The sequence below is a fragment of the Zonotrichia leucophrys genome, chromosome 1A (genome assembly GCF_028769735.1).
Source record: "Zonotrichia leucophrys gambelii isolate GWCS_2022_RI chromosome 1A, RI_Zleu_2.0, whole genome shotgun sequence".
In the NCBI taxonomy this organism is placed as follows: domain Eukaryota; kingdom Metazoa; phylum Chordata; class Aves; order Passeriformes; family Passerellidae; genus Zonotrichia; species Zonotrichia leucophrys.
In genome coordinates, this window is record NC_088170.1 from 7378585 (window position 1) to 7394767 (window position 16183).

The window sequence follows — 16183 nt, forward strand, 5'->3', positions numbered from 1 at the left end:
CGAGCTGTGGCCTGCGTCCGTCAGCGACGGCGCGGGGGCTCCGCGCGCACCCGGCACGCACCGCCCGCCGCTCGCGCCGCTGGCGGCCCCGCCCCCGCCGCGTCGGAGCGGCGAGATTGCCCAGGGACCATGGCTGCGCTGAGGGACTGCAAGGTGAGGGCAGGGCTGGGGACTGCGGGGGGACCATGGCTGCGCTGAGGGGCTGCGGGGTGAGGGCAGCGCTGAGGGACTGCGGGGGGGCTGCGGGGTGAGGGCAGCGCTGGGGGCTGCGGGGGAAAGCACCGCTGAGGCGCCGAGTCAGCGCGGCTCGGTCCTGCCCGTGCCCTGCGCCCACGGGCGGCGGGGCCTCCGTGGGGTCCCGGAGGCTGCCGGCGGGCTTTGGGCTGTGGCGGGCGGGGAGCTGAGGCTGGAGCTCAGCCTCGTACACTCGGGTGTGTTTCGGAGGAGGGAAGCTGCTGTTGGGATCTGGAAAAGGACTTCCCCTTCACCCGTCTCTTCTACCGGGGAAGCAGAGGCATGTGTGAGCATTTCTGGGTCTTGTTCCCACGGCACCCACCTGTCCCCTCCGTGGGCCTCAGAAGCAGGTCAGGCCTTCGATTAACTCTAAATCAGCCACGGGTCAAAGGGTGCAACCTGCGGGAGCTGCTTACTGATTAAGTAATTTGAATGCTCTCTTTCTGATAAACTCCTTTTATGGTTGTGTTTTGGTTAATTAGGGCAGTGGCAGGTTAAAACAAAGTCTCGAAGATTGCGTGAGACAGGTGCGTGACTGACAGAGCTTTGGGGATCTGTCACGCAAGGAGTTCAGCAGGTGCCGGCTGCAGCCCACGGAGAGCACAATTCTCAGAGACAGCTAAGATTCTAGCAGAGGAGAAAATACAAATAAACAGTCACCAGATCTCATGACTGAACTCTAATCTTAGAGCAGGGGAAAGGGCAAGGCTTTGGTCTCACCAAGAAGCAGTGAGGAGAGCAAAGGCCATGACTCTCGGAGTTAGAGAGAGGGCTGTGGGAGATCAGTATAACAGAACCCAAAGGCAGCCTCTGTGGGAAGGGGAACTGATGAGCCTTACAGACTCTTGAGGCTGAGTTTTGCCCACTCACATTCCCTCCTGGATTTCTTCAGTAACAGTCGGATACCTCACTAGAGAGAAGCCCCAGGACCTGAGTGTCCCGAGTATTCTGGGCAGGACCCCTTATGTATGTCCTAGGGGACAAGGGGTGCTGCCTTTTCTGTGGTCCCAGTAATTCTTTAGCTCTCAGTTGGCAATGACAGATAAGGCTTGGAGCACATCTTTTACATCTCTTAGGAGCCAGAAGCTGCTGTGGGGTGGTTCTGCCCTGTAGCCCATTGTCCAGATGTGCTGGTAGTGGCACAGAGCAGTGGCATCCCTGGTGTGACAACAGTCTTGCTGCCATTCTTCTGTTGCCAGAGTGGGAGTTTTCCAGTGAGGAGTGAGTCAGGTGGGCTGCAGCCATAGCAGGACAGAGGCTTTCCAGAGGGGCTGGAAATAGCACATAGCTCAGCTAGACCAGCACTGTCCTTAGAGATAGAGGCAGACACATTTTCCACTAACCCTTGTTCAGCTGGTTTGTTTTGGTGCTCACACACTTCTCCATTTTTGTGAATCTGCATCAAGTCCCCTCAGAATGGGACATCATTTTCTGCTTGGCAAGCACCTCAGGCTGTTGGGTAAAACAGTGAAACAGGCAGTGATGCAGAGTCCTGCTCCAAACAAAGCTTGGTTTTGATGACTGATGCTGAGGGTGGCTCCTGGCCTACTTTGCAGGGCACCATGGAAGACAGCCAGTAAGCAGCAGGCCTAACCTTGCTACCTGCTTGGCTTTTCTCTTTATTCTTTTTCTGGATGACAAATGACATAGAGAATAAAAATTTTCAGCTCCTTTGAGGTTGCTGAATAGAGCTTAAGGATTAACTGGCAAAAAGAGATAACGGGATATATATATATATATATATATATATATATATATATATATATAAAAGATAAAGGTTTATATAGGTATATATAAACATACAAAGATATATTTATAAAAAAATAAATATATATAAAGATAAAGGTTTAAAGGTATGCACACAGGATTATAAACATGGCTGGAACCAGTGGAGAAACAGAGAAACAGATAAGAAGGACTGCAGTGGTTTTTTGGCAACTTATGTAACACAGAAAGAGCAGCACATGTCCAAAGAAAAAGTTCAAGGAAAGGTCACCTTTAATATCGAAGCATTCAGTGAATACAACCACCAGAGACCCCTTTTTATGACTCTCCAGGGCTAGAAAAGAACTTCCAATAGGAGGCAGATGCATGAAAATTCATTCTAGGAATCAGTTCTGTGTATTAGATAAGAAGCATGTATTAATAAATATGTATGATTATGATGGATAAAGGAAGAGCTTGTTGCAAAGTCTCACCACACCCACAGAACAAAGAGATAACAAATGCTTGCTTCCTAGTGCTTCAAATTGTGTTAGGAAGTTTATTCCAGCCTGTTTCAGTGTCATGGATATAGTATGAATTGTAAAGAAAATATGTAATTTTAGATTCAGGTCTAGTCTTTCAGGCATGTAATTTGAAGACTCAATTGCTTTAGCTGTTGGAATGTGAGCCTTTAATCCAATCACAGTGGGAAAGCTTTAGGATATATTAACAAAGTTGTCTTTGCCTGGTTACTTAAAAATTTTGACAGATTATTATAGCTAGGAAATGCTTTAAAGTGTAAAATGAGAAGAGCTGAATTCTTGCAGCATCAGGAAGGACTAAGCCCCATTAGGAGAAGTCTGAATTAGCTTGGCCCAGGTCTGTTTTTATAGTAGTTATCTATCCTCCATATTCTGTGTACTGCATTAAAGTAATGCTGGAGTGATTGGGGCAGCTTCTCAAATGAACTCTGCTCACTTGCCAGCAGCCAGCCAGGAGATGTTGTGCCTCAGTCATGTTATCTTGCTAGAAACTGGCAGCCCAATTCTGTTTTGCTTTTTAGCTTTATCCATTTGCCATGTTCCTGTTGTTGTTAGGCTTGTGTATGAATGTGATCCAAATTTTCAGTTGGTTAACTCCAGAGACTGAGTGGATTTGCTCTGCCAGGCTGTTTGGTCTGCAAGTTGATTCTGAGGAACATTATTGTTTGAAGAAGATTACAGATTCATAGATTATAGGAGAACAGGGTTTTATTTTACCATGTCTCTGCTTCACACAAGCTGTGCCTGTAGCAGAGGAACTCACCAGCAGCTCTAATGAGTTCAGAATGGTGCTGTCATTATGGGCTGGGCAACCCATCGAGATTTTCTGGTACACTTGGGAATTGTTGGCTTCTTTAGCTCCAACTAATTGAGTGTTAATGTAACTGCAACTGAACAAAAGGTTTGTTTCTGCCTCACACTGTACTTCCAGCTTTTCTTTTTAGAAGTGCACAGCTGATGAAAATACCAGAACAGCATCAATGTGAACATCTGGCAGTGTCAGGAAGATGAGGGTGTAACAGGAGCACGTTTGTGTTTGTTTGTTGTGCAGGCCTGGCAGGATGCTGGACTTGTCCTGTCCACGAGCAGCAATGAAGCCTGTAAGCTCTTTGATGCTGTGCTCACACAGGTATGACTGAAAATGGGATTTGAAGGGATTCATGCATGGAACACTCTTTACTGCAGCTGATATTTAAATTCCTTATCAGCTGGGAGAGCCTCAAAATGAGGCCAGCACAGGAGTTCAGCCTTTAGCTGGCTGCAGGAAACCCTTTTAGCAGAGGGCTGCACCAGGTGCTGCAGCCGTGGTGAAACCTCAGCCAGTGAGCTCATTCCACTTGATACCAACAAATCAGCCCAAAACCCTGCAGAGCTCCAGGGTAATAGGTTCTGCTGGTGACTGAATTAAATTAAACCCCAGTTTTTCTATTTTTATACTACATTAAACCTTCCCAAATGCAACATTTGTCTTTTAGTCATTTGCCCTGCTTTTGAATTTTGAGTGTCGGTGAGAACAAAAAGAAAAAATCCTCCTTACCATAGAGGATTTCTCCACCCTGTCTTGCTCTGTCTCTCTTACAGTATGCAACTTGGACCAATAATGAGAGCCTTGGAGGTATTGAAGGATGTCTCTCCAAGCTAAAAGCAGCAGATCCAAACTTTAGTGAGTATAACCTTTGATTCTGAGCATGGAAAGTGCTGGGTTAATTAATGCTTGTTGTCTTGGTATTTAACTGACTTGGTTGATGCAAGGGCAAGGTGATAATTTATGGAATTTTGTAAAACTTCCTCAAACTGTAGAGCAGGCAGAATGCTTTTATGTGATGTTTTTTTCTTTTCATTTCACCCAATATTTGAGTGGCTGTCATGAAAACCTTCTGAGAACTTTAGGCTTGGGAGGCTTCCTGGACCCCTGTGTCCACAAGTCAGTTTTATTGAAAGTGCTCAGCTCCTGTGGTGTTTGTGGAGCTGAAGGCTGTGCTGTGGGCTCAGCTGGTGCTGTGCTGTTTCCTGCAGCCATGGGACACGTCCTTGCCAATGGCTTAGAGCTGATTGGCACTGGAAGGAGCGTGAGGCTCGACAGGGAGCTGGGCAGCGCCGTCACAGCCATGGTGGCACTTTCCAAGGCACAGCCGCTGACAGAGAGGGAGAGGCTCCATGTGTCAGCGCTGGACGTGTTTGCCAGGGGGTGAGTCCTGTGCCACCCTGCTCAGGGCACTGGGAACAGTTCCTGTGTCTGCTGCAGGCAGAACTGAAGGCTGGCAGTGCTGGTGTGTCATGGTAGCTGACATCTAGCAAAGGATCAGGGTGAGATGTCACAGATTGTCCCTGAATTTCTCTCTCCACCCCAAGTGCCATGTCTAGCTGGGGAGCAGCACTGTGCTCTATTGCCACCACTTCCTAGCATTGAGCACTCCAAGTTTAAAATGTGCCACAGATCCATCAGTTTAGAATTAGGAAATGAAGTATTTGGCTACATCAGGGTCCAGACTCAGATGCACAGACAGAAAATTACAGGCTTCTCTCTCTTGTCTCCCTGTCAAAACCTATTTCCTTGTAAAACAGGGAGGTAAGAGTGTCACGCTGTGTGCTGTAGAGGCACACTGCTTCATTCCATATGATAAATCTGTATGAACTGCAGAACATATGGGCTAATGATTCACCTTCATTATTTGTTTGCCAAACAATTGGGCAAGCATGGGTTTGCCTCACATCTCAGCAGAGGAAATGAGTAAGCTACTGAGGCCCTGCCACTGGGTTTGATTCCCACAAAAGGAGAGGGAAGAAAGTTCCATTAATTATGGTGGGTCCTTCTAGGAACTATTCAGCCCTGGAGGAAAAGTTTTAGATTTATGGTTTAAGCTTGTTTCATTTTCCTTGTGTGTTACAGTGATTTGGTGTAACCCAGCACGATTTCTTTCATAAGATTTCTCAGAAGGTGCCAAATGAAGATAATCCTATTATTATCTTAGAAAAGACTAAAGGATTCCTTCAAGGAAGACAATAAATCATTTGGTGCTGAATTTTCTATTTTTCAGCATAGTTTGAGTTCAGGACTAACAGTAGGGGCAGGCGTCTGTGCCTTCTTTGGTGATGGAAATAATTTTTTTATTTCTAGCCAACTTCCAAAAGCTTGTGAGCTATGGGAGCAGATTCTGCAGAGCCACCCCACTGACCTGCTGGCCCTCAAGTTTTCCCATGACACTTATTTCTACCTGGGGTACCAACGCCAGATGAGAGATTCTGTTGCCCGTGTTTATCCTTTCTGGACTCCTGATGTTCCTCTGAGCAGGTGAGTCATGCTTCACTTGGAAATTCCTCTTTACCTGGTGTTCAAGGACTATGTGGTTTTTAAGTTCAGATTTACAAGTTCAGGATCTTTTGGAAACAAGACATGCAGACAAAAATCAGGAGTCTAGAAGTTAATCAAACTTGACTATGGATAGAACATGTATTGAGTATCCCTCTTGACACTGTTGGTGAGGGATTTTTCCTAAGTGAGTGTCAAATATAACACATGGTATGTAATACATAGGATAAAATCATGTCCTTACCCAGAACAGTGGTAAAATTTCTTCATTTTTTCCAAAAAAATACTATTCATCTTGATCCATTAAATCAATAAGGTACACATAACATCCCTAATTTTTCTTTATTTTTATGGCTTAATAGGATGATTTACAACCAGTTTTAAAGGGCCACTTCATGTAAAAGTACCCTCCTGGTGTTTTGTGGGCACTGGGGAAAATGTAGATTACCTTGGAGATGCTCAGATAGCTTTGGTGACAGCAGTGTCTCACTTCTAGCCTTTTTGTTCTGCATCTTGCAGCTGTTATGGAGATCAGCAGCTGGTTCTGCAGCTGGTGATTCCATCTCATCCAGAGATGGAAATGTCCATTCTGATGTGCATCTTGTCACTGTTTGCCATACTGGTGTCTCAGGGTCACTCATTTCCCCTGAGAATTAGCTTGGTAGTTCTGTATCCTGTGAGCTTGAACCTTGTTGTAAATTGCTCTGCAAGGACTTTTTTGAGTTAAATGCTCTTTCTAGTGTGTTTTTTCAGTCCTGGACTAAACCTTGTGATAAATGGATGATGTGTTCTTCTCCCCCTTCTGTTAGCTATGTGAAGGGCTACTACTCCTTTGGACTGGTGGAAACAAACCTTTATGACCGTGCTGAGAAGGTTGCCCATGAGGTAAACTGCCTGCTGTTGGTGCTGAAAGGCTTGAGGATTCTCACACAGGGTGTTGGTTCCTGCCAGCTGGTGGTCAAAGCAGCAAAGAGACACAGCTCACATGGAAATGCTCACAGACCTTTGTGAGACTTGTTGATGACTCTTCTCACATCTCTGCCCTGTTGGGGTAAAAGGGTAACTAGAGGTCCAAGTGTGCCAGGAACCCACGTCTTAAGAGAGGAACCCACCTGCCGTGGCAAAAAGTCCAAATATGGACAACACTGGACAAAACCAGACCAGGGAAGAGCCTTTTTTTTTTATTGTTGGCACATCAGTCCCAGAACATTGTTACAATGGAGATAGATGTTAACAGCTTGCTGGTCTACAGGGAAATGTCCCAGAAGGTGGGGTAATACGGAAGGACATAAAATCATCTCAGTCTAGATTTCAGCCAATCACACAAAAACAAGACATATTGACAAGCCTTCTATCCAGTCTTATAAAACATACATAATGGTAGTTAAAACAAAGACTATTTCATAAGAGACAAAGAACAGAGCTTTATTCATGGTAACCTTCTAAAAATATACATTAAATAAACTTGTTGCCATCCTAAAGCCAATTCTACAGAGGCCTATTGTTATTTGTCACGTATGCTTTACTGCTTGGGAAACTTTTCTGCTTGTTTGGGAACCTTTTCTGATGTAATTGCAGATGCTAACAAACTCCAGACAAAGGCCTGTATGCCTTTTAACCATTTCCTAAAACCCCTCTACCTTTAGGGATTCCAACATGCCCCACCAAGGCAGTTTCATGGACTGCATTCCCCTCATTGCTTATGAGCATGCCCTGTCACATGGGGTCAGAACACCCCTATAAAATCCCCATATCAGCCACCTGCTGCTTCCCACATGTATAATTGCCTGTTTGCTCCTATTAAGGAATGTTGGATTGTTTTGACATAATCACTCCTGTTTGGCTTCCTGCTCCCTTTTGTTTTCCCAGATGCTTGTTCCTGGATTGTTGAACAATTAACTGTAACAATGTTCCTGGGGATCAGGATCAGGCAGCCTGTTTCCTTTCTATGAAGATAGTAATTACACTTTCTCCAGTGCTCAGGGTTATCCCTGTCCTCCAGGAGTCTCAGACACAATTAATCTCTGATGGGTGTTCTTGGCAAAACTTCTGGTACATCAAATTGCTGAAAGTGAAAACAGAGACTAAACCCTAAAATTTGACCTTTACTAGGTTCATGATAAACTTTGCAACATGCAAAAAGCCTAGTGGGAGTTTTGGACCAAGGAAGAGGAATTGGCCATTTTTGGAAAAGAAATAGTTATCTGCAAGGCACGATATCATGGAATATATTGTGCCTGCAGTTCTTTCATTGATGCATGTCTGTGAAATAGATGTCATTTCACAGTCATCATCTCAGCCTGTGTTTTAAAGTGTTTAGCAGGTGTTCATCTCCCTGCAGCAAATGCTGAGAAGTGAAGTCAGCCAAGAAACATTCTCTTCCTTTTCTGTCCAAATCAGACTTGTGGGCTGTGGTTAGTTGGGGTGGTACAAGGATGTACTTAACATGCAGCAAGTTAAAAGTAGTCTCTTGTTTCTAGATAAGCAGTGATAAATGTCTGTATTTGCAAGTTTGTAAGGCTCATTGTGTTTTCCTGTTTTTCTCTCACAGGCTTTGGCTATAAATCAGACAGATGCATGGTCTGTCCATACCATAGCTCATGTCAATGAAATGAAAGCTGAGGTGGAGAAAGGCTTAAAATTCATGAAGGAAACAGAAAAGAACTGGAAGGTAAATGTTTTTGTGGCATCTCTGAGGAAGCTATTTTTAGTTTTTCTTTAATTCCTGCAGCCAAGTTCTTGAGTCAGGCCTGCAGCCCTGTTACCATCAAGGCAGAGTTTGCATATAAATCCTCCTTTGAGGTGCTGCTACCCTCCATGCAGCTTTTAACCAAGAGGCAGGAGGAAGTGGCATGTCATGAGGGATGTGACTGTCCCTATTTGTGATCTGTTTGTGGTTATAAAACCAAAGTGACCACTGATTCTTTCATAAGCTTTTTACTTAGGCTGAAGTAAGCACAGTCATTTGAAGGACCTGGCTAAATCTCCTCATGGGACATCAGATGAGATGAAAAATGACACAGTCAAATCAGCTGTTTCAAAACACTAAAATACTTGTTTGCTTCTGGATGGGGAGGGGATTTTAAGAACAAAGAAAAGAGAAATTATGCTCTTATATATTTTCTAATGTACTAATTACTTTCTAGTGTGTCAGTTACCTTTATATATCCAACATGTTTGATACCATCTTTCAGAGAATTGAACAGGTTAATTAGTTTGTTATGTGGTCCTTTGCTGTAAATTAGGTTTTATTTTGTGTTTGATAGCATTTACCCAGTGATTAAGTCTGTTATATTGAGAGCTGAGAGCTGTGAGGTTTCCCTTTGCTGGAACCTACAAGAGTCTATTTTAGAGTCATCTGAGCTGACTGTCCCACCTCACACCAAGATGGGCAGTGGGACTAGAAAGCCTGGGTTTGTGCTTGTTTTATTTTTTAAGTTAAGCATTCAGATACTGGGCTTGGAAGTGCAGACAGAAAACTCATGCTTGAAGATCACACCAGAAAGCATTTTTTCTTTTAATATGTTAAAAGAAGTTTTAATGAAACAGTGATTGACAGTTTGGGTGATACCTTAAAAAGCCCAATCAGTGATTTTTGGATAATTTTTTTTTAACTCTTGGTTCTTCAAATAATTGCATGTCTCTATGATTCTTACCCTTTTATCTAAATAACCAAAAGAGTCTTACTCTTTTATCCAAAATCAAGTGCAAGCCCACTTGTTTCTAGCAGTTGAATCTTTTTTAGAACTCAAATTTAGCAGCAGGGAAAAGGTTTTGCTTTATTTATTCAGGTAATTCCATGATCTTGTTTGTATGACATTTGGAATGGCAGTATGATATTCAACTTGATATTATCAGTGTTTATGCCAAGCACATACCTGCTTCTGTTGCTTGGGTTTGGTTTATGATTTAATATTAAACAAGCAAAGATTACCAGAATGTTTATCTTAGAAGTCCTGACATTTATTGGGAACCTTTACCTTTGTGCTTCCTGAAAGTGCTTGTTACAGTTGTCAGTATGACAATAAAGATGATTTTTCCACTTGTGAGACCATTAAATTTAACTACAGAACCAAGAGAGAGTGGGAGGAGAGGGCTGAACCTTTCTGGTATTTTAATTTTCACCGAAGGATTATGGAATTACATTTGTCTGTTTTTAATGCATTCACAAAAATGAGCTGCAATTGCCTTGAGCTGCAGGCTGGGGAAGGGGATTTGAAGTTTTGGTGGCAGCTGGAAAGGACAGTGTGAAATTGGGGCAGTGCAGCAAAAATTCATCTCACCTGATGAGCTGCCAGTGTGTTTGGCACCTCTTGCAGCTTCTGTAGCCTGTAGTAAAACTTGTTTAAAAAGTGATTCCTCCTTGTGTGAGGTAGGTTCTAGATGGCTGGGATGAATAAAGCCTCCATATCCTCATCTCTCCTCTGTCTGGCCAGGTTATTTCAGACAAGGTGCCTAAATTTTAGATGAGACAAATCTTACTCTTCTTAGAGATGTGGATGAAATTTCTTTTTTAAAAGGGTGCTGAAGAAAGGTGAGTTCTGAGGCATCCAAGTGAAACTCTTATCTGAAAAATTATGTGGGGGGAACCTTAGGTTTGAGATGTTGCCCTGAATGGCTACAAGTGTACCAAATGAGAAAGTGTCCTGGCAGCTGATTTAAATTTCTTGTCTCTTTTGTGTCTCCTGAAGTACTCAGTCTTCCTGAAGGAGGAAACAGAAATCTGACTAGATAACTTGGAAAGGGGAGTTATTTTGTAAATAATTTTTTTCTCTCTCCAGAGCAGTGATATGCTTGCTTGCCATAATTACTGGCACTGGGCTTTATACTACATTGAAAAGGTATGAGATATTTTCATAAATGTGCTTTGTGGTCTAGATAAGTCATCTAAAGCTCTTTAAAAGGCAGAACTAACATTTACTTGGGGGGGTCAGCTATTTGAAGGGATGTTTTTATAAAATAGCACAAGTCTATATTTACAAAGGGGTATAGTTCTTTATTACTGTTATTTTGAGAATTTTAATTGCTTTGGTCAGCACTTTCAGGATCTTTCTATGAATGTTGAAATATTGCTGTGAGATTATTGCATGTTTGAAGATCCAATAGTCTCACTAATTACATTTAGCACAGTTATTTGATAGCAAGATGAACACAGATCTCTAATTTTGAGACAAAAATTAACAAAATTCTAAGCAAATTCAGCACTCATTTTCTGGCCCAAAAATTTGCTGACTATAAAAAAAGAGAGCATAAACTAAATTGGGTTGCCAATTTAATTATTGTTACTAATTCTTACTATTGAAAGCCTTTAGAAATGGTTGAAATTTTACCCAGCCTGTCAGAATTTCCTTGGATTTAATGCTTAGCACTTGTGGGTTCAGCTTAAGAGGGGGATAAATGTGGCATCCCTGAGAAGGCAGCATCCTTTGGCCAGAAGGAAGAGTAACACAGGAGGAACATAATTCTCAACAGGAGTCCAACAGTTTATTTATTTTGTCACTTCCTATCTACATAACTTTTTGAAGGCTACTTAAAACTGATTTTTTTCCCATCTCTTTGCATGCACCATGGGATGCACTGATTTTTGCAAACATCTGTGGAAGGAACATTAGAATGAGAGACAATACCTCCATGTTTCTCCTTCTTGCTCAGCTTGTGCCAGTATTGGTACTTCTTCTTAGATGGAACCTCAACATACTGATCATTTTGCCTATTAAATCCAGGTTTTTCTGCTTTGAATACCTCAAGGTTTCTTTGGCTTGGTTTGTTTTGATGAGGCAGTGCTGAGGAGCTGTTCTGGTGTCTGTTCATGTGTTTGTGTCTGGTTGCTGTGTCTGCACATTAACCCACAGTCCTCCTTTGCTTTTCCAGGGGGAATATGAAGCTGCTTTGACAATTTATGACAAGCATGTGAGTAGGGGCCTTTTTATCTTTACTGAGATCATGCAAGATCATGATGTGATGCTGATGTGTGCTTTCTTCCTGCTTCCTGTGAGACATTGAAACCTATCCCAGTGCATGATCTGTGTGTAAATATTGTTCACATCTGTTACCACAGTCTCTTAGGGAAACAGCTTCTCAGCACTTCTGGGGAAAAAGCCCCAAGGATTGAGTGTTACATAGTTTGAGTGCTTGAAAGAGCTACAGTGGTACTGATTTCCATTCTGTCCACGTTTCTTATTCATACCTTTCAAAGGTAAATTAGTCAAGTCACCTCTACAAAGAACTGGTTTTGCATGTTAGGTACAAAGTCAACTGGATTTCAAAAGAACCTTTGTAAATCAGCAGTATCAATTTAGATAACATAGCACATCTTTGTAAGGATTGTAAAAATACTGCAAGCATTAGGAAAGCTGCTGGGCAGATTTCTATCTGCTAACATTGATCCAGTGAAGTAATATTTGTGGCAGAATTTTGGAAAAATAACATACTGTGGTGACTCTCCATATTTACTGAGAAAAACAACACATGTAAACCATGTAAGTTTCTGTCATTGCAAATTCCTTTATTGAAGAAAAATGGAATTAGGACTATTACAAAACAAGTAATTTTGAATTAATAGAAGGATAAAATTAATTTAGTACTGTGAAAATAAGTTTGATAATCTGAGGAAGATTCCACTAATGCATCACTTGGTCAGCCTATGAGTACTTGTGATTACAGATTGCTCCTGTGTGCCTGGCAAGTGGAAGCATCCTGGATATAGTTGATAACTGTTCAATGCTGTACAGGCTTCATCTGGAAGGTAGGATATCCTCTGGCCATTCTTTTTTATCACTTTTTCCTTTTCTCTTCCCCTGCCATTCATGTTGGGGAAGTATTTCAATAAAATTACACAGCAAGTTCGATCAGTGTTTCAGAAGAAACTTGAGAGAAACATCAATGTGAAGTTCCTAATGTCCATAAGCTTTATTCTTCCCAGAAGTTTCAATTTTCCATGCCAGTGTGGCATAACAGCTCCAGTGCATAAGCCTCTAAAAACCCATAGCACTTTCTGGAGGTAAATTTCCAATTAGATCCTTTTTTTCCCTTTTGATCCTGATTGAAATAGTTATTATGGGCCTATCAGCCTCTGGCTTTTGTACTCCCCTCACTCAGTGGCATTTCCCCTTTTAAGTCAGTGTTTATACACTGGGGTTCATGGCAGGGACATGATGGGCAGCCAGTATTGCACACTGCTCTGCTAAAACACTAATGATGTATTGGGGTTTTTATTAAATCCTTCTTCTCCCTCTGCCTTGTGATTCCTACAGATGGCTCATGGTGAGCAGCATAAGCAATCTCATAATAAAGCCAGGAGCTCACACAATGCAGACTAAAATAATGCCCTTAAACTCCTGACAGTCGAGAAACTCTTGGCCCACATAGGGCAGGCTGCAGCTGAGCATTATTGCTGCATACATTCTGCTACAGCAGGAAATGTTGAGTTCAGTGGGAATGCATTTTATGCTGAGTGGCTGACAGGAATTGCAGAGTTTTACCTTCTCATGTGGCAATGTTATTGAGAGAAGTATTTTTTACTCTTAGGTGTAAAGCTTGGGGACAGGTGGAATGATCTGCTTGGGGTTACAAAGAAGCACACCAAGGATCACATTCTTCTGTTCAATGATGTGCACTACTTGATGTCTTTCCTTGGAGCCAAAGACCACAAAACTACTGAGGAGCTTTTAACAACTCTGCAGGAACTGGCCAGGTAAGCAATGGAATTCCTGCACTGGGCTCAGTGAAAAGCCCTCTGAACTTCAGGGCCGTGATGTCTCTGGCTTGCTGAAGCTCCAACATGCTCCTCCCTGCCTTAGCATGTCTTCAGTTAGGAGATCCAAATTATTATCTATTTATTCAGTTAATGTCTAGAGGGATTCCTTATGTTGTTGAGCAGAAATCTTTTGTGTTTGAGGTCATGGGCAGCACCTGAGCAGTTGCTGTCTGTTTCCTTTTAGTGGGGTCACACTAAGCTGTGTTACAGACAAGGAGTAAAGTGTATGAATAAGAACGTTCTACAAGATGTGTCAGCTGGCTGTGGTGGGTCTTTTCTGCTCTAATTTAAAAGGTTAATAAGAGAACATTAGTTGGTAGTGATATTCTAATGGCTACTCTTTGATGTGTTGTTAAGTCCATCTGCAGAATATTAGGTTTCAAGTACTACTAAAGTAATAAGCTAGAATATTTCACTTTCAAATTAAGTTATTTGAAAAAGTTACATATTCAAGTACTGCATCCAAACAATGAAGGTTTTGTGTTCCCTTAGGTATTAAATGACTGTGAATTACCTTGTTTATCTTTTTAAGGGGTTGATAAATAGATGCTTTAAATGCAATTTCTTCCCCCTACTAGACCCTTTTTTCCTCTGTTTAAACATCTGTTGGTTCCTTTGCCTTTAAAAAGAAGGAAGGAAGGAGAACCTGAAATTGTCCCTATTTGTTCCTATTTGTAGTTTTGAGGAATACTATAACTTTTAAGAATACTTATAAAAACAAATAACTTTCAAAGCAAGCCTAAATATGTCTCATTTAACTAAAGCAGAAAACAGCAAATATCTTTTGTAATTTATTCTATTATTTATATAAGTATGTCAGGATATATAAAGTATAGAAAACTATCCACCAGAGGCTTTAATGAACATGTGTTCATATAAGCTATTTATTCTTTTGCCCAGTGCTTTCTTTCACCTACTTTCAGCCTTAATAATACATGTGTACATTTTTAGCTGCAATTTGAAAAATTATAAAGCTTCATTTCATTATTTGAGAAAGCAGGCTGAAGGGACTGTATGAATGATTGGATTAATTTACATCTGACACAAATATGTAATATATAAATGATAGCCCAGAGGCGTTTTGTATGTGTTAAGAAAGCAGTGTTACACCCTGGGCACAAACATCTGGCATTGCACCGGGATTTTTGCCTGGCCTTAGCCTTGGAAAGTCGCTGGGAATTTGTCGGGTGTCCCATGGCGCTCTCTGGTGGTTGTGTCGCAGGTTCCTTTCCGTGGAAATGCTGGACAAAACGTGGAAATGAGGAGTTGTTCCATCATTTTCATCACTGGCTGTCTCAAGCTGCCTCAAATGAACATCTGTTGTGCACTTTTATCTTTGTAGGATGCCACAGTTTGTTTAAGGAATGATCAGCACATAGGGCAGTGTTGCCTCCTGGAAAATGAAGGCTGGCCCAGTGAAAGTAAAGGAAATTTTGTAACCCTGATGTGAGAAGGAGCTGGCTTGCAAGGTCATGCTGGGAGCTGTGTGCAAGGACTGGTGGCCACATGTGGCCAGACAAAGGACTTGCAGTAGGATGCTCTGGTGGGGTCAGCACAAGAGAAACTGCACTTTTCTTACTGCCTAGCCCAAACTGTTTATTGCAGAGCTAGGAGGGTTGGGCTTGTGCCTTTTGTGGGTGTATTCAGGAGGATAAAAACTGATTGCTGGATGAGTAACAGAAAGGTGAAAGTAGCATAACCACACCAAAAGATATGACCTAAGTCATATACCTAATATAATACCTATACCATATACCTACGTAAAACATCAGGCTTTGTACAGTAACAAAACAATAAAAACCTGTCTGCAGGCAGGGGCAGACTGGCATTGAAATATGGCTGTTTATGCTTTGGCTTGTGGAAGTTAACCACTGTTTCATTCTACAGAGCACCTCATGAAGACCACCAGCTTTCCCTGGCTCCTCATTTGGGGCTGCCACTGTGCCAGGCTTTTGTGGAGTTTGAAAATGGCAATTGTGACAAAGCTGTAGATCTGCTCTACCCAATCCGTTACGAACTGGTCCAAGTGGGAGGCAGTGATGCTCAGGTAAAGGAGATCCAGAAAAGACTTTTTGATGTGACTCAGTCCCCTCTTAGCAGCCACCATGAAGCACTTACCTCATTCAGTCAAACACTGAAAAGCTGAACTCTGCTTGTGACTGAATCCTGTTTGCAAACACTTACTAGCAAATACTTATTTTTAATGTTGATTTGTTTCCTTCCTGTGAATTTAATAGTTTGGTAACCAAAACATTGTAGCCAGCCATATATTATAAATTACTTACTAGTTTGTATTTTGCTGACTTTTTTTCCAGAGAGATGTTTTCAGCCTGTTATTGATTCATGCTGCTTTAAATTCTAAATCAGAGGCCAAACGAAACCTTGCAAGGTGAGTATTCCCCTGATAAATACTTGTAGAAGTAACACTGTTGCTGAAAGTAAGGAGTAATGAATATATGCAAACCAATAAATTTCAGGCTAAAATTTTGTGTTAAATGTAGCAACATTTAACCAGGATAAAAAGTACAATAGCTTCCAGTTCCAAAAGTCACTCTTTCAGCCTGGATGGATGATCTGTGTATGTTCAAGGGTAGTTGATTTTCAATGGTTCTGGATTTTCATATGGTTCTGTCTTCA

The 16183-nt window shown here is 42.0% G+C and overlaps 1 protein-coding gene across 2 annotated transcripts in view; it reads left to right on the plus strand.

Annotated features, from left to right (window-relative positions):
• Positions 1–16183, plus strand: part of TTC38 (tetratricopeptide repeat domain 38) — a 26816-nt gene continuing 10633 nt past the window's right edge. For both annotated transcript variants that reach the window (XR_010443171.1, XM_064736889.1), the window contains exons 1-13: positions 1–153; positions 3532–3609; positions 4062–4143; positions 4497–4668; positions 5599–5772; positions 6600–6675; positions 8342–8461; positions 10572–10631; positions 11662–11700; positions 12454–12535; positions 13318–13483; positions 15434–15593; positions 15862–15935. Coding sequence is in view for 1 of the 2 variants with exons in the window: in XM_064736889.1 (XP_064592959.1) it covers positions 130–153; positions 3532–3609; positions 4062–4143; positions 4497–4668; positions 5599–5772; positions 6600–6675; positions 8342–8461; positions 10572–10631; positions 11662–11700; positions 12454–12535; positions 13318–13483; positions 15434–15593; positions 15862–15935 (1307 nt within the window). In the remaining variant the exon portion in view is untranslated. The remainder of the gene's footprint in view (positions 154–3531; positions 3610–4061; positions 4144–4496; positions 4669–5598; positions 5773–6599; positions 6676–8341; positions 8462–10571; positions 10632–11661; positions 11701–12453; positions 12536–13317; positions 13484–15433; positions 15594–15861; positions 15936–16183) is intronic.